Here is a 19,038-nt window from a genome sequence, read left to right as displayed (position 1 = left end):
TTCCTTATTTTGGTCATTTTGTGTCTTCTTTTGTCATTTTGTTTGTTTTTTGGTCATTTTGCTTCTTTCCTGCGTCATTTTGTGCCTTTTCTTGGTCATCTTGTGTCTTTTTTTAGTCATTTTGTTTCCTTATTTTGGTCATTTTGTTTGTTTTTCGGGTGATCTGAACTGTGCGTGTGAGATTGTGTTCAGTGAGTGGGGGTCGCGGACAACATGCATGTTAAATTGGGGGTCGCTCTAGTCTGCAGCAGACTGGCGGGTGTCCCTTTAAGTGAAAACGAGCGCACCGGGCACCGCCCACCTCTCCGCCTCTGTCATTACATTGCTACAAACCAAACACATAAACCAAAACCACAGCACCGACAGCTCGCTGGCTAACAAGGTAGGGAGGAAGACTTGACTCATTTTGACCTTATGTCGTTTTTTCACGGCAAAATATAGACACATAACGGTTTTATTACTGGCTACCATCTTACTAAACTGACACATAGACTGTAATGAAATGGGACTTTCGTTTTTCATTACTTTTCTTAGTATCACGTGACATCATAGCTGGAACAAAATAGGCGTCAACTCGTTTAGGTTATATTAACTAATATATATATATATTGGTATATATATATATTAGTATATATATTAATATATTATTATTAACCTTGGTCAACGTTATTAAATAGCGCTAATACTCCAAACACTTTTTAAAAACAGTAATAAACGTGAACTAAGTGTCTCGTTATAACGTTAGGTGAAGTTAGTGACTGTATGTACCGCCCTGTCCGTTAGTTTCCCCTCCTTTAACATACCATTAACCAGCTCAACGTCATATTAAGTGGGTTGTTGATTGTTTGTTTTTTGATTGTTTGTTTTTTGTTTGCTTTTTTGGTAATTTTGTGTCTTTTCTTAGTCATTTTGTGTCTTTTTTGGTCATTTTGTGTCTTTTCTTAGTCATTTTGTGTCTTCTTTTGTCATTTTGTGTCTTTTTTTGGTCATTTTGTTTATTTTCTGCATCATTTTGTGTCTTTTCTTGGTCATCTTGTGTCTTTTTTGGTCATTTTGTGTATTTTTTGGGTCAGTTTGTGTCTTTTCTTGGTCATTTTGTGTCTTTTTTTTGTCATTTTGGGTCTTTTTTTGGTCATTTTGGGTCTTTTTTGATCATTTTGTGGTCAATTTGTGTCTTTTCTTAGTCATCTTGTGTCTTTTTTGTCATTTTGTGTCTTTTTTTAGTCATTTTGTCTTTTTTTTGGTCATCTTGTGTCTTTTTTGGTCATTTTGTGTCTTTTCTTAGTCATTTTGTGTCTTTTTTGGTAATTTTGTGTCTTTTCTTAGTCATTTTGTGTCATCATGACACACATGACACTTTTTTACATCATGGCCAGGACTACAGATGAAAACTACAGATGAAAACTAGCCTTCTGGCTAACTCTGGCTTTTTTAACCATGTATAATCATGTGTTTTATGAAATTGCACTGTCCCCTTTTAAATAAACTAATAATAATAATTCAGAAGGCTTCAGCTATCGCTAGCCGCATTTCGGACGGTCCCATCATTTGGCTATCCCAGGGGTCTGCAACCTTTACTCACTAAAGAGACATTTTTGGCCACAAAAAGAGAAAAATATCATAATGGAGCCGCATACCTTATTTTGAGCCTTACCATGAAGATGAAACAGCCTACTAAGTAGTCTAGACGGAATTGTCAAAAAGTGAAAGTGAGGAGCATTTATGGGTACAAATTGCCCATCTTGTTCAGTCATTGGACCATTTCCCCTTAGTTTTTTTGTAAGTAGGCAATCAAAGATGAGGAAATTAAGTTTCTGGATCTATAGTCTAGGGTCAGAGCAAGGATATAGTGGAGGCTCAGTGTCTTTTATACATACATATATATATATATATATATATATGCAAAATACCAACTTTTAAGGTGAAATTAAGCATTATTTGTGTGTTTTTTTTAAAGCCGACATAAATATTCAATCAATTTCACTTTTAAATGTTCCAGTTGGTATTTTGCATATATATATATATACATAAAAAAGACACTGAGCCTCCACTATATCCTTGCTCTGACCCTAGACTATAGATCCAGAAACTTAATTTCCTCATCTTTGATTGCCTACTTACAAAAAAACTAAGGGGAATGGTCCAATCACTGTGCAAGATGGGCAATTGGCCATTTGATACAAATTAGAAGGTCAAAAACTCAAAATTTCGCTTGGGAACCATTTTTTTTGGACTCAGCACCCTTAAAATATGTAAGGTAGGCCAGTTCCTGACTTGTACCCATAAATGCTCCTCACTTCTTATAGGAGGCCTTTATTCTTAAATCCGTCTAGACTAAAGTCTAAATGAACCTACCCATAATACTAATAGGTCATAATGTACTGAATATACGTAAGCTGATTGGCAAAATATCTTTCAAGTACCATTTGAGAATGCACTATTTGAATTTGTGAGTAGGGAATGGACGGTATGAATATAATACTTGAATTTAATAACTTATTTGATAATGTTTCATTATTTTTACATTGTCATTGTTTAGTGATTTATTTTTATTTATTTTTGGGACCCCAGGAATACTAGCTCGTCCCATTTTGGTGACAGCTAATGGTGATCCTTTTAACAATTAACAATAAACAATAAACAATAATGAGCATTTATTAGTATGATTTTGTCAGAATGCAGCCAGGACCCAAGTGCAAATGAGAGGCAGGAATTGAAGGAAAAACTAGGCTTGATGTTGGCAAAAGTCAGAGCCTTAGACTTTATTCATCTATGGTGCACATTTTAGTTGACTAAAGTGTAAAAAATAAGGAATACAAATTGCTTTGGGCCTACACCAACAATCAATGAAAACTAAAATGCAAAGACAATAGAAAATACATTTTATTTGGTATATTTTTTTTGTCACAGCAGATGACCCAATAACCGTTTTTATTGAATTTTATTGAAAGTGAAGGGGCAGTAACTGCATCATGTCACATGTCGGCCGAATTTACTTAACGACTCTAACAAATGATCTGATCTCAAATACAAAAAGTGTTATGGACGCTTCACATTTCTATGATAAACAAATGCATTGTATGATTTTTGAATGTAGTTTGGCATGTTTGCTCGGTTCTCTCTTTATAGGATCCATGTAGTATCTGGACGTGTCAATTCTTAAACCTTGGAAACTCACTACATTATGGATAAATGCAAGATAAACTTGACAAGCTACAACAAGTCAATGAACTGCTAAACTGGGGGTGGAAGTGAAGTGTTTCATAAAATTCACATGACTACTGCTCTATTATACGTCATAGCTCAGCAATAAATTGAATGACTGTGGGTGTGGTATATGGAATGTTACATTTCATTCTGTTTATTTGTGTTTCTGTTGATCAGTTAGTGAGTGTGTCCTCGTCCAGGCTATAATGGCAGCAGTTGGAGCCCCCGGGCCAAGGGCCTCCGACTGTGTGACCAAGGTGGCACTGAGCATCTCCTGTGACAACCTGCTCGACATGGATACATTCTCCAAGTCCGACCCACAGTGTATGCTTCTCATAAACAGCTCAGGGCCTCACTGGCATGAGGTAAGTGGGTTAAAAGGATGATCGAAATTTGGTCATTTCGGGGGTGGTTTTGGTCATTTTGTGTCTTTTTTTAGTCATTTTGTGTCTTTTTTTGGTCATTTTGTGTCTTCTTTGGTCATTTTGTGTCTTTTTTGGTCATTTTATTTCCTTTTTTGGTCATTTTGTGTCTTTTCTTAGTCATTTTGTGTCTTTTCTTAGTCATTTTGTGTCTTCTTTTGTCATTTTGTGTCTTCTTTTGTCATTTTGTGTCTTTTTTGGTCACTTTGTTTCCTTTTTTGGTAATTTTGTGTCTTTTTTTAGTCATTTTGTCTTTTTTTGGTCATTTTGTGTCTTTTTTGGTCATTTTGTTCCCTTTTTTGGTCATTTTGTGTCTTTTCTTAGTCATTTTGTGTCTTCTTTTGTCATTTTGTGTCTTTTTTTAGTCATTTTGTCTTTTTTTTGGTCATTTTGTTTCTTTTCTGCGTCATTTTATAGACAAAATAAAATAGAATAGACAAAAATGATCCTCAACTTTAAGAATTTGAAGTATTTCTAGGATGGGGAGACATTTTTTTTTTTGTGTATTTATTTTTATTGTTTTCATAACAGAAAAATATATACAAATTATGTATACAAATTAGAGATAAATGGTGGAGCTACACAGAACAATACATGTTTTTTTTTTTTTTGACAGAGTTTTTGACATAAGACAAACAAAACAAGGGTATAACATAAATGGCACAGCAACAGAATAACGCTAATTCAGTTTTTAGACATTAAATCAAAAAAAGGTTGCCATATTTTTTAAAAATATCCTCTTTAGTAGATATGATGTACCTGATTTTCTCCAAGTGTGATACATTTCCCAGCTCTCTCAATCACATTTCAAACGTAGGAGGCCTTTCAGATTTCCAAAACTGTAGAATTAACTTTCTGGCTAACAACGTTGAAAGGGAGATAGCCTTAGCTTCATAACTACTTTTTACACTATCTGGATTAGCCGCTCCAAACAACACGGTGAACGGGTCTGGGTTATGGGGAGACATTTTTGATGTGAGATGCTGTCAAGTCAAGTCAAGTCAAGTCAAAGTTTATTTATAGAGCACATTTAAAAACAACCTCAGTTGACCAAAGTGCTGTACAGTTATTAAAATAGAATAAATCATACACAACTGGGTATAAATAAAAACAATAAAAAGAATAAAATACTAAAAACAGTAAAAACAATAGAATAAAATAGTAATAAAAACTCAATCCAAAACAGAGTTAGAGATACAAAAGACAAATAAAAGGGTAAAAAAGTAAAAAAGAAAGCCAAGGATTCTTGCCTAGCTGGGACTGAACGCCAAGGAGAATAAATAGGTTTTTAATAATGTTTTAAAGTGCTCAACAGACTGTGCAGCTCTGACCTGTGCTGTCACTTTAGGAAATGTCAGAACAACTGTGATTTAAGAGTGTCTGACAATGTATAAAAAAATCTGAAAACTCTGAAATATGTATCTGTGTTAGATTGGCCGGACAGAGAAGATCATGAACTGCCTTAGTCCCAAGTTTTCCAAGACTTTTGTCATCGACTACTACTTTGAGATGGTGCAGAAGCTGAGGTTTGAAATATACGACATTGATAACGAAACCAGCACTCTGCAAGATGACGACTTCCTGGGAGAACTGGAGTGTACCTTGGGACAGGTTTGCCCTTTTTGTACCATAGATGATGATTGTTGTGCTTCTCTTTCTTCGCTAGGGTTAAGAATAAAAAATACAATGCATATTGGTCATTTTTCTGTAGAATTATAAGTCAAGGTGATGTTGCATTTCCAGTGATAGGACAAACGTCTTTTTCTGTCCAGGTTGTATCCTCAAGGAAACTAACAAAACCACTTGTGATGAAGAACAAGAGACCTGCAGGGAAAGGGACCATCACTGTGAGTTGCTTTCATTTAGATTGCCAATGACATTTGGAGCAGGTTTACATGTGTCTTGGTGTGTATGCAGTCATATTTTTAACACAATGCTGTTTCATGTTCTGTAGATATGTGCTGAAGAAAGATCAGACAACAGGGTGGTTGTATTTGAAGCTGCAGGGAGAAAACTGGATAAAAAGGTATTTACTGCTGCTGCACATTTCAATTATTTTCAAGGAATTCTGAAGTATTAAAAATATTGTAAATGGAACTGGAGGTAAAAATTGTGCTAGACAGGGCTAAAGCAGTATCAACAACAACATGCGGGGACTGCAAGATAGGGGTGGGCGATATGGCCCTAAAAGAATATCATGATATTGCAGGCATTTTTTGCGATAACGATATTCTTGAAGATATTAGGAGATACCTAAAGATATAGAAAATGTATAAATAAATAAAAATCTATAATGTAGGGTGAAGTGCAAATCTCAACAGTTGCCAAATACAAAAAAATTACTCTCGACTCTTGAGTATGAGCAAATAATAAAAATAACCATTTAGGGGTTCTGGGGGCATATTTTAATGAAATATTATAAAGGAGAATAAAGGTTCTTATATGTTTTATTTAAGGCATCTTATTTTGACATTCTTCTTGTAAATTCTGTGGCCGATTCTCTTAACACACTGTGCTCTTATTTTGAAAGCTGCATGTGTTTAGCGACAGGGAGTAAGTAGCTTTTTGTGATTAAAACAACTTTAACCACTACATCAAGAAGTAGGAATGTTGCCAATATCATGATATGCATTTTTTTTAACCATAAAAAAAAAATATCGATATTATCGTGAACGATACGATATGGCACACCCCTACTGCAAGACCTGTTGTTGTTCAGCTTAGCTTTCATACGCTTTCTCATACAAGTTTGTTAATAAAAGCATTATTGCGCAAGTTGAGGGAAACATTGTCTGCTACCTTTCAATAACCACTACATGCATTATCCATCCATCTGTTGCATTATTGAATGCATTATTCATCCTTTATACTTATTTCCAGGATTTCTTTGGCAAGTCCGACCCTTTCCTGGAATTCTTCAGGCAGACAGAAACTGGATGGCAGCTGGCTCACAGGACCGAGGTACAGATTAACTTGTTGTGTACGGTATCTAGTTTGAGGATTCCTGAATGTGAATGGGCATGTAAAGTTATAACTAGAATTTGTATTTGCAGTTCAAAGTGGATACAGTTGAAAGACTATTCAGACAGTTACCATAAGTATCACTTGCCAATGTGGTTTAGAATAGAATAGAATATATCTTTATTGTCTGTTCAACAGAGCAGAAATTTGTCTTTCGACACGGCTATAAAAATTCATGCAAAACACACAACAATTACATGAAGTGAGATAAAACAACAACACTTCAGTAAAAACACAACATCAATAAAAAGAATGACGTGGGGTACAGTGTTACCGGCCACTATTTATAGTCAGGCGGCTTAGCCAAATAAAGGGGACACGCCAGACAAAAGCACCAAATTTTTTCCACATGCTCTCTATCACCATAAGTTTCAATTTTTGGTAGGAGCCACTTCATCAAGATTGCAGATCGGAGATGGCAGCCATATAAAATCTATGAGAACCAATATATCTTCCAAACCACTTCGAAGGTCAATCTTGGTGTCAAAATCTACATTTACTGGGTCAAAGAATCATTTAAAGCTGTTGAGAATATCACTAGATGATTATTATAATAGGTCATATACAGTGCATATATTTTGAAAAATTGATAAAATGCACAAAATGTGCAAGTGGCTGTGGTGCAAGGTGCTCAGGCGAGAAGGTACACTGGAATTGCAAAGATCTTTGTAGTTGTAAATGTAATAAATAATAATAGATCAAATAATCACCTTGTGATGTTCTCAATAGCTTTAAATGATTCTTTGACCCAGTAAATGTAGATTTTGACACTAAAATTGACCTTCGAAGTGGCTTGGAAGATATGTTGGTTCTCATAGACTTTATATGGGTGCCATCGCCGATTTGCAATCTTGATGAAGTGGCTCCTACCAAAAGTTGAAACTTATGGGGATGGAGAGCACGTGGAAAAAATGTGGTGCTTTTGTCCGACGTGTCCCTTTTCTTCTTAAATCTGGTCTTAAGCTGCCTGACTATTAGTATAGCGACTGCAGATGGTAGAAATGACTTTTTATAAATGTTTTTATGGGCCAGTGGGGTTCTGTATCTTCTGCCTGAAGAAGTTTTTAATCTGTGCTATCATGCAGGTGGTGAAAAACACCTTAAACCCAACATGGAGACCATTTCGAATCCCTCTACAAGCACTCTGTGGAGGAGATGTGGAGAAATCCATAAAGGTATACACACACCAGCACATAGACTGTAAAGCATTGTGGCTAATAACGTAGCAACTTTTTTTCTGAGGTTTGTCTTCTTTCATGCAGCATGTTGTCATATGCAGGGTTGCTAATGGGGTTGCTATTTTGAGGAGCTTTTAGGATATTAAAGGGGGACATCGCCTAATTTAAAATATCCATTATGTTATTTCCTTGGCCGAGGAAACCTCAATCATGACCTAATCTCTCTCAAAGCCAGAAACTAGAGAAGTAGTTCTCAAACTTATAACCTCATAAGTTATAAAGGAGCTACTCCCTAGACAATAAATGGGAAGAGTTTTTCTTTTCTTTATTATATTTTAAATATATTTGGTCAACAAGGAACAACACAAATTTTCATTTTGTCCTGTAAATTCACAGAAAGAATGAATCAAGACCACAATGACATCCTATCTATGCTTTATTGACTGCCCCTCGTGCATATCTAAGGGTGTGATAGTCTTGGTTTCAAATAAGGAAATGTATTTTAGCATTAGTTTATGTTTGTTGTGTTTTGTTTCCATTCTCTAACCCTGTAAAAGCACACTTGTCTGGAAGAGATGCTTTCCAGTCTACGGTGCAAGTGAGTTTACTGTCTCCACCGTGAGTGAACTTCACCTGAAGGATGCAGTGTCTGTGATAGGACGGACCACAGTCCTTGACGCATCTAAATCTATCTTAAAGGAATACGTAAAGAACTTAGATATCTGTCTCACTGGTCGGCTTACCTGTTAAATGGCTGGAGCACAGTCACCAAAACCCTCCTGTGTGTCTGGTTGAACATTGACTTTCAGAGGTCCATGTTTTGAATTGAATGAGAGAGCTGGGCACTATTCCCTATATCAGGGATGTCAAACTCAAATACACAAGGGCCAAAATTTAAAACTTGAATAAAATTGCGGGCCAACATTGAACAAATAAACCTTTTAATATCTCCCAAACATGTTTTGCTTTAACATTAAATATGGAACCAGCAACGCTTATAAACATACAATATATAACTAAATAGTGCAGACATGCAAAATCAAATTTCAAATAAAAAACACATCAATGTCATTAATTTATTAAAAAAAAAAAAAAAAAAAAAATCATATGCCTCTTTTCTATTTGCATCCTTCTGATTTAAATATCAAAATAAACGTTTTCAACAGGTTAATAAATTCTGCCTTTCTTTTCTCCATTTTTGGGAAGGGGTAGCTGGGAGACAGCTCTAGCTTGAGGTTGCTATGACGACTGTCACAGAGGAGCGTTTCTGGGTCCTGTCCTGATTGACGCACCAAAACAACAGCAGGGCATTGTGGGATTTGTAGTATTAGCTGTAAATGCGGCGTATAATACCGGCGGGTCAGCTTTTATAGTACAATAATAATATAATAATTTGGTATTGCCTCGTGGGCCAAATAAAATTACACTGCCAGAGGGCCAGAGTTTGACACCCCTGCCCTATATCATTCAGCATACTCATTATTTAAATGGGGTGATAAATATTACATTATGCATTAACAGGTGGGTTGACCAGTTGGACAGTAAAAGGTAGACACCTTCCATTAAGATGGATCCCTGTTTTAGTTCTCCATTAGCTTTCTTAGCTAATTACCATGTAGAATGACTGCAGCGTCACACAGCTTGTCTAGTCTGTTCTGGTTGCTCCATGCTGTGTCTGGACTTGTTTGTCTTCTGCCTGTTCTCTCCACACTGAAGGAACTCAGAAGCTGCAGTGTGCAGATTCTGTGTCTTGCACTAGAGGAAGTAGTGGGACCTTTCTGCTCCTGTTTGCCATTAGAAGGCTTGCGTGTGTGCTTGCGGTTGGGTGGGTGTTGCCACCATTTGAAGCTTCACCTCCAATGCATGCTTTTTTCTCATCTGCTTTGATTTGAACACACTGATGGTCAGTTAAATTTGTTAAATCAGTGTTTTGCTCAGGAGAGAATTGACTGGATGGGTCTTGTTTCTCCAAACTGTCTGTGTTTCCCAGGTAGATTGTTATGACTACAACAACAGCGGATCTCACGACTTTATTGGATCCTTTCAGACGACAGTGTGTCAAATACAGCAGTCGTCACAAACATATGCGGTGAGCTCTCTTTCTCTCTCCCTCACTGTACAGGTGTATATGTCCTTTTGTTTGTTTTCCTGAAGCATATCGTTAGCCTCATAGCATATTTGCCTAAGTCATATTTGAACGTTTTCGGGAAACAAGAAAAAACACAATTTTTAGTGAGCCCATTGGTATTTTTAATTGATATTGTAACAGTAATTTCAAATAGAAGTGTGAACAAGTTTGCATAAAAAATTAAACACATCGATTTCATAACAGATAAAAGTGACTTAGGGAGAATATGCCCTGACTAAGGCAATTTTTCTCGTACATATAAATAATGTAGTTTGGTTTGTATGTAAGTCAAAGAGATGACTAAGGCAGAAAGTGATTTTGGACTCTAACAAGTGTTCTGATAGGGAGAACATGGACAATAAGGCAGAAAGATGCAGCAGTAGTAGGAGAGTAAAGTTAGGCAGATATCACAATTTTGCCAAAAAATGATTTAGGCAATTATGCTATGAGGCTAATGAAAAAAAAGGGCTTCTCTCCGACATTTTCTTTTCTCATAAGATACTTTTCATGAAACTTGACAGGCATTTTTTTAAGTATATATAATATGTTCCACACTTGAATGTTTGTGCTTCTCTCAGGCCGAGTTTGAATGCGTGAACAGTAAGAAGAAACAGAAGAAGAAAGGATACAAAAACTCTGGTGTCATCATCGTAAAAAAATGCAAGGTACTTTCTCTACTTGCGCCCACAAATCAAAACTAACTGAGGATGAGTGTATATTATAAGAAAGATGATAAAATAAAAACAATATGCATGCATAAAATGGACTCATATAATAGAATATAATAAATTGTTAATTCAAAGGGTAGTAACATGCATTCTTTGATCTACAATTCTCATGACTAGTATATTTTTTTTTATAGTTAATATGCTTTACTTTGTCTGGACTTTATAAGTCTCTACATAGCGGTGAACGAAACCATGGAAACGGCAAATAGCAAACACCTTCTCCAGACCTTTGACGTGACTGAAGGCTCCTTTTGGATGAGAAACGGTAGATTGTAATGTTAATCATTACTCTACAAAGTGGGTCACTGGTAGACTAGAGTAATGATTGACATTACAATCTACCATTTCTCATCCAAAAGTCCATACAAAGTAAAGCATATTAAGATTGTAACTCATATACAACAACTTCCTTACTTACTACTAATTCGCAATAATTCTGCATGCTAGTAAGCAACTAATTAATGTTGAATATGTGTTCCCTAATACAGTAGTTCTCAACCTTCTTGAGTCGCGACCCACAATTTAATATGCATGTTGTCCACGACCCCCGCTCACTGAACAGAATCTCACAGTTCAGATCACCCAAAAAAGAAAAAAAATGAATGACCAAAAAAAGACAAAACGACCAAAAAAAGACACAAATTGACCACAAAATGATAAAGACACAAAATGACCAAAAGAAGGAAACAAAATGACCAAAAAAGACACAAAATTACCAAAAAAGACACAAAATTACCAAAAAAAGACACAAAATTACCAAATAAGTAAACAAAATTACCAAAAAAGACACAAATTGACCACAAAATGATAAAAAACAGACAAAATGACCAAAAAACAGACACAAAATGACTAAAAAAAGACACAAAATGACTAAAAAAAGACATTAAATGACCAAAAAGACTGAAATACATGAACACTTTAACACAGTGGAGACAGAGCTGACTTCCAAAATGATTTGGCGACCCCCAGAAATCATCTCGCGACCCCAATTGGTTTCCCGACCCCAAGGTTGAGAATAGCTGCCCTAATATAAAGTGTTACCAATGACAAATATAAGCCTATAAGTAAGCAATTACATAAAAATATCCTCTCTGGCACACATTCTTCACAGAGGTCAGCAGATATAGAGATGTTCAGATGACTAACAGTATTTCAAACAATTTATCCATCTAAAACATTATACATTGAACAGTCAAATACTTTTGTCTATTATTTATTTTCAGATAGTGAAGGAGTATACTTTTCTGGATTACATAATGGGCGGCTGTCAGCTAAACTTCACTGTGAGTATGACACATTTTCTCTTTTTATTACAGTGTCTATTGAATGTTTGTTTAATGTGTTCCGTAAATGTTTATTATGATGCTGTCAAAGCATTATCTTATGTGATATTCTCTGTTTTTATCCGTCCTCCACGGCACAGATTGCTATTGATTTCACAGGCTCCAACGGGGACCCCAACACCCCTCGGTCCCTGCACTACATCAACCCTCATGGCTACAATGAGTACCAGTCAGCTATCTGGTCAGTGGGTAATGTCATCCAGGACTACGACAGGTACAAAAACCAATCAATCACACTTTATTTGTATTGCACTTTTTATACAAATAAAATGTAACATGAAGTGCTCACACAATACAACAGCACCCCTTATATTTAGTTCTTATAACTACATGGATGAATGAATGAATTTCAAGCTAAAAGCTTTATGCAGCACATGAGCTAATAGGAACAGAGAGGAATCAGTGTCCCAACTTAACATTCTCGCATTTAATGTTTGTGTACTATGGCAGTAGTTCTCAACCTTTTTGAGTCGCGACCCCCAATTTAACATGCATGTTGTCCTCGACCCCCGCTCACTGAACAGAGTCTCATACGCACAGTTCAGATCACCCAAAAAATAAACAAAATGACCACAAAGAGACACAAAATGACTAAAAAGACACAAAATGACCAAAAAAAGGAAACAAAATGACCAAAAAAAAGACACAAAATGACCAAAAAAATACACAAAATGACCAAAAAAAGGAAACAAAATGACCAAAAAAGACACAAAATGACCAAAAAAGGCACAAGATGACCAAAAAAAGACCCCAATTGGGGTCCCGACCCCAAGGTTGAGAATAGCTGGTCTAAATGACAAATCCTGTAGATTTACTTGCACAATAACACCAGTTTTGTTTTATTTCCTGTAGTGATAAGATGTTCCCTGCTTTTGGATTTGGAGCCAAGGTGCCTCCTACATGGCAGGTGATTATCTGTGTTACTTAAAGCACACTCTGCCTTTCTCCTTGTGATCATTACATGATCTTACACATGAACAAGCTCAATTGGATTGATGTAATACTGATGTAACGTCTTGCCTCTTATGAGTGTGTGTGTGATCCACATGAACAGCTGTTTGTGTTTGCAGGTCAGCCACGAGTTTCCCATCAACTTCAACCCAGCTAATCCGTTCTGTGCAGGTAATGACAGACTGAAGCCAATGTGAACTCACTGCTGGGTTTTTTTACTTTTATTTAGCTCAATATGACATGAGACTGCCATTATTTGTTCTTCACAGAAACATTTCAAGTCATTTATCAAGAAAAACGGATATCCAGCACGTTTGTTTAATTGTTTTTAAATAGAATTTATCGGTAATCAAAAACTGTACTGAAAAGATAAATCACTTCTTTAACATTATTGGGCTATGGCCCATACATTATACAGTACAGGCCAAAAGTTTGGACACACCTTCTCATTCAATGCGTTTCCTTTATTTTCATGACTATTTATATTGTAGATTCATCAAAACTATTAATGAACACATGTGGAATTATGTACTTAACAAAAAAGTGTGAAATAACTGAAAACATGTCTTATATTCTAGTAAGCAAAGGGTGGTTACTTTGAGGAATCTAAAATACAAGACATGTTTTCAGTTATTTCACACTTTTTTGTTAAGTACATAACTCCATATGTGTTCATTCATAGTTTTGATGCCTTCAGTGAGAATCTACAATGTAAATAGTCATGAAAATAAAGAAAAACGCATTGAATGAGAAGGTGTGTCCAAACTTTTGGCCTGTACTGTATGTCATGTTGCAGATTGCTGCCCATTTCCAAACATGAAAATATGCATAAAATAATACTCAATATGTCAATATGTTCTGTTAGACTTAGTACCATTCACCTGTGTGTGTTTCAGGTGTGGAGGGCGTGGTCCAAGCCTACCAGCAGTGTCTTCCCCAGGTGAAGCTTTATGGTCCCACAAACTTTTCCCCAATCATCAACCATGTGGCTCGTTTTGGTGTGCAAGCCCTTCAGCAGCAGACTGCCTCTGTGAGTTGTTTGAAAATCAAAAAATAATATGATTGTAGCTGTTTTGTGCAAACGTTTGTTATGGTAGTTGTGGTTTAGAAGCAAATATCAATCAGCCCTAGCCCTACCCCGTTCATTTCTCCGTAGAGGAGGCGTGGTTTACGATCCTCCGGAGCCGTTTATTGGGCGCTTAGAATGTCTATCAAAGCGTCTGTAGCTCTTAGCCAATCAGATCAGTTATAGCAGATGACGTAGTAGAGCAACAGAAATGGATGTTTGTTGTGTGTGTGTCTGTGAGAGAGTGTTGCTGCTGCTTTGCTCCTCCAGTTCTCGCTTTCTGCAAGATTATTTATTTTCACGCTTTATTCCCCCTCATGTCATTCAGCCACACACATCCACTGATTTTATGGGCAATAAACAAGCTGCTGCGGGTCTCTGGGGGCTCCGCTGTCCCCCGGCTCGTAGCCAGATCACTGCCATTACGCGGTGATTAGCGCCGCTAGTAGCGCTAATAGTCCCGCTACCGGTGATCTGGCTACGAGCCGGGGGACAGCGGAGCCGCCAAGAGACCTTTCGCCTTTCAACTTTCGCTCTAAACTATTTAAAACACCATCTACAGCTAAAGAGAGTTTCGCGTCTGCTGCAGCCATGTTGGATCCGTAAGAAAACTACAAGCTTCCAAGTGCAGAGTAGTACGCGTCATCGTCTTGCCGTCCCTCCCCGCTCTGTGATTGGATCCCTAAAACAGGGCTAAGAAACTGTCTTTGTTTCCAGACCGCCTGGAGGTTCGAAATTAAATTTGAGCGTGCAAGGCATTATGGGTATACCCAGGCTAGATCAGGCCTGCATTTTCACACAATACCATCCAGTGAAAGCCACTTCCACATCATTCATTCTGTTTTTTTACCACAGCAATACTTTGTCCTGCTGATCATCACTGACGGAGTGATCACAGACATGGATGAGACACGCAGCGCCATCGTCAACGCCTCCCGTCTGCCCATGTCCATCATCATCGTGGGAGTCGGGGGAGCAGACTTCGAGGCCATGGAGTTCCTGGATGGAGACGATGGGACTCTGCGCTCTGCTACAGGCGAGGCCGCCATGCGGGACATCGTGCAGTTTGTCCCTTTCAGGCAGTTCCAAAATGTAAGCTCTGTTATAAAGCCTGTGTAGGCATGCACCATATAAATTAATAAGAACCTGGTCTCACAGAAATCCGTGGAATAGCCACGGATTCACTCAAATTTCCGTGAAACTGACACGGATTTCGCTACAATGCAAGTTAATATTTTTTCCTATTGGTTTGTTCCAAGTCACGTGACTTTCAAGGTCCCGGCGGTCAGAACAAAAAACATGGCCGACAGTTCTCTCATTTTTAGTGAAAAAATCAATATTTTGACTTAGTTTCTGCATAAAAATGGGTTTTGATCACATTCTAGTGAGAAATATATGTTTTATTTTCTAAATATTCACTCAGTGAATGTACATAATCACTTTGTATGTTGGAATAGTATGGTCTGAAGTAATAGTATAGTAGTAATATAGTAATAGTAATATATTACTATTATAACATAGTAATAGTATATATATGAATTGTATGGGATATGACTGTCATTAACTTGCATTGTAGCAAAATCCGTGTCAGTTTCACGGAAATTTGATTGATTCCGTGGCTTTTCCACGGATTTTGAGTTAAGCGAATCCGTGGCTATTTCACGGATTCCTGTGAGACCATGTTGATTAATAAGCAGTAATGAATTTAATTTTTTACTAAAACGCATTAAATGCTGCTTACATTTGAATATCTAAATATCTAATTTCAGGCAGGCACTGCAGCCCTTGCCCAAAGCGTTCTGGCTGAGTTGCCTGACCAAGTGGCCTCCTTCTTCAATTTATTTGACCTGAAGCCCCCCAGCGACCCCAGTCCTTCCTAGAAATGTAGGAGTACCCCCAGCCGTTCACCGACCCTCCCTCTTGCTCGCATTTCATGAATCCAAAGCTGCATGAATTTGATTAATTGTGAATATGAGCCTTATTCACCTCCCTGTTTTTTCAGTTTTTACACTACTGGTCAAAAGTTTTAGAACACACCAACTTTTCCAGAATTGAATTGAAAATTATGCAGTTTAATGTCTCAGTCTACTCTGAAATTAATGCACATTTAAAATTCTTTATTGAGCATGAGTGTTTTGAAAATAAAAAAATGATTCAAAATCACATTTTATGTTGAACTAAAGGACTAAAAAAAGACACAAAATGACATAAAAAAGACACAAAATGACCAAAAAAAGACACAAAATGACAAAAAAAAGACACCAAAAGACACAAAATGACTAAAAAAAAAGACACAAAATGACTTACAAAGACATGAAAAGAATTCAAAAATGGACAAAATAGCCCAAGACTCCATAGAGTTAAGTTGTTAACCCATTTCTTGTTCCCTGAAAAAGGCCTACTTGTATAATTCTGAAATGTACATTATTTTTCAGTTTTGGTTAAGCTTACCTTTTTTTATTTACCTCTGGCAGTTCACCACTTACCTTTGTACCCTTTCAAGCTGTTCATTTGACTTGAACTGCTTGAATTTCAATAAAAAACTGGAAAAATTGGGGTGTTCTAAAACTTCTGACCGGTAGTGTATATCCACAGTATGTGGGACATTATGTCATCATGTAGTATAGGAAAGTGTGAGTGTGTGTCAGGGTGTGGGTAGACTGTGGAAAACTCTAAAAGGCTCTTATATGGGGGATTACTTGCAGGACTGAGAGTCTCCTCTGGCTATAGTCCGGCACACAATTCTCCAGAAAGTGTATTTTATTCCGTCCAAACAAACAAAATGTAAGATGAACAAAAGACACAACTTCAAAGCAGTTTCCCCCGGTTTCCTTTTTACTTCCTTTATGTTAAAGGAGCAGTGTGTAGGATTTGATGAGGTCTACTGGCAGAAATAAAAATACCATATTCATAAGTTAATGGCTTACTGTATAATCACCTTAAAATAAGAATTGTTGTGTTGTTGATCGCTTAGAATGATTAATCTCTATAAAGGTAGTGGGTCCTCTTCCACAGAGTGTCCTGTTACCCACACCATGTTTACAGTATGAGATACTGTAATACTGGACAAACCAAACACTGGCTCTAGGGTGCAACCTCACAGCCAGATGTCTTTAAACACTACACACTGCACCTTGAAGATAAACTAACCTGCCATGTAATACGCATACATGTTGATCTTTTCATCTAACTCTCCGCTAGAAACTAGCAGTCAGGCGGCTTAGGACCAGATTTAAGAATAAAAGGGACACGTCGGACAAAAGCACCACATTTTTTCCACATGCTCTCTATCACCATAGGTTTCAATTTTTGGTAGGAGCCACTTCATCAAGATTGTGGATAGGAGATGGCACCCATATAAAGTCTATGAGAACCAATATATCTTCCAATCCACATAAAAGGTCAATCTTGGTGTCAAAATATGCATTTTCTGGGTCAAGGAATCATTTAAAGCTATTGAGAATATCACTAGAGATCTGACATGAGATTAAAGCGTTCCCTTGATTTTTTTTTTTTAGCAGTGTACATTGCAGCTAATCTGCACTCTCCCGTGAACATAGATTCATATTCAGCTCAGGATTCCCTGCTGCAGCACTTGAAGACCTACCAGTCTGGGTGAAAATGAACATATCTATTTGATCAAATAATTATCTAGTGATATTCTCAATAGCTTTAAATGATTCCTGGACACAGAAAATGTAGATTTTGACACCAAGATTGACCTTCTAAGTGGCTTGCAAGATATAGCATTTCTCATAGACTTTATATGGCTGCCATCTCCGATCCGCAGTCTTGATGAAGTGGCTCCTACCAAAAATTGAAACCTATGGTGATAGAGAGCACGTGGAAAAAATGTGGTGCTTTTGTCCGGCGTGTCCCCTTTATTTGGCTAAGCCGCCTGACTATAGTGAAACATACAATATCAAACTTTTCCATTAATGCTTAAAGATCAGAGTACATACCAGTAGCATTAATATCTTATGGGAAGTATGCTGACATCACACTCTTATAATCCATATATTAAGTAGTCACTGACCTTATTAACATACCTCACTATTGCAGGATATTTCGCTCTCTTTAAAAAAAAAAAAAAAAGATATATTGACTTTAAAGCTGAAGTTTTAACAACATTGAAACATAAGCAGTTCCTAAAAGACTGGCGGTATGTGAAGAAGTACAATGTTGCCATTGTTGGTGTTGAAACGTCTGTTTGGACAAATGTGCAACGTTTAACTCTAAACTTCCTCATTCAGGAAACAGTCATACTTAACTCATCATACTTAACCCCGTTTGCCTCATTAGGGATATTTCTGGCTTTTTAATTTTTGTATAGTATAATATTTTGCCCATGAATGTTGGCATGTGTATGGTTTTTTAAGTCTATGATAAACTACAAATGATCAGGACTGATGTCAAGTCAAAACATTTACCTAAGTAGAAAATAATTTTGCCATCATTTTATGGCAGTTTTTTGACACAGACATTTTTGTCCTCTAAGGCAGAATGACCAAAAAAGACACAAATTGACCACAAAATGATCAAAAAAGACAAACATGAGCAAAAAAGAAAAAAAGAAAAGACACAAAATGACCAAAAAAGACACAAAATGACCAAAAAAAGACACAAAAAGATCCAAAAAAGACACAAAATGACCAAAAAAAGACACAAAAAGATCCAAAAAAGACACTTAATGACCAAAAAAGACACATAATGACCCAAAAAAGAAACAAAATTACCAAAAAAAGACACAAAATGACTAAAAAAAGACACAAAATGTCCAAAAAAGGAAACAAAATGACCAAAAAAGACACAAATTGACCACAAAATGATAAAAAAATACACAAAATTACCTAAAAAGACACAAAATGATCAAAAAAGACACAAAATGACAAAAAAAACCCACAATGACCAAAAAAGACATTAAATGACTAAAAAGACTAAAACACATGAACACTTTAACACACTGGAGACAGAGCTGACTTCCCAAGGTTGAG

The 19,038-nt window shown here is 36.7% G+C and overlaps 1 protein-coding gene across 2 annotated transcripts in view; it reads left to right on the top strand.

Moving 5' to 3' along the window:
- The first annotated feature begins 206 nt into the window (after positions 1-206).
- The window catches only part of LOC131961919 (copine-3-like), a 20,219-nt gene continuing 1,387 nt past the window's right edge, over positions 207-19,038 (top strand). Inside the window, exons 1-16 of one of the 2 annotated variants that reach the window (XM_059326849.1) lie at positions 209-382; positions 3,385-3,572; positions 5,061-5,240; positions 5,402-5,476; positions 5,584-5,655; positions 6,510-6,590; positions 7,736-7,825; positions 9,819-9,917; positions 10,535-10,621; positions 11,908-11,967; positions 12,108-12,241; positions 12,880-12,934; positions 13,098-13,149; positions 13,875-14,008; positions 14,900-15,136; positions 15,814-15,928. In XM_059326849.1, the coding sequence (XP_059182832.1) occupies positions 3,414-3,572; positions 5,061-5,240; positions 5,402-5,476; positions 5,584-5,655; positions 6,510-6,590; positions 7,736-7,825; positions 9,819-9,917; positions 10,535-10,621; positions 11,908-11,967; positions 12,108-12,241; positions 12,880-12,934; positions 13,098-13,149; positions 13,875-14,008; positions 14,900-15,136; positions 15,814-15,924 (1,626 nt within the window). In that variant the 5' untranslated portion in view covers positions 209-382; positions 3,385-3,413 and the 3' untranslated portion in view covers positions 15,925-15,928. Of the gene's footprint in view, positions 383-3,384; positions 3,573-5,060; positions 5,241-5,401; positions 5,477-5,583; positions 5,656-6,509; positions 6,591-7,735; positions 7,826-9,818; positions 9,918-10,534; positions 10,622-11,907; positions 11,968-12,107; positions 12,242-12,879; positions 12,935-13,097; positions 13,150-13,874; positions 14,009-14,899; positions 15,137-15,813; positions 15,929-19,038 lie in introns of both variants that reach the window. The other variant, XM_059326848.1, reaches the window with a different exon arrangement.

The sequence above is a fragment of the Centropristis striata genome, chromosome 23 (assembly GCF_030273125.1).
Source record: "Centropristis striata isolate RG_2023a ecotype Rhode Island chromosome 23, C.striata_1.0, whole genome shotgun sequence".
NCBI lineage: Eukaryota > Metazoa > Chordata > Actinopteri > Perciformes > Serranidae > Centropristis > Centropristis striata.
Note: the sequence above shows the minus strand (reverse complement) of the source record. Positions and strands in the feature narration are given on the sequence as shown.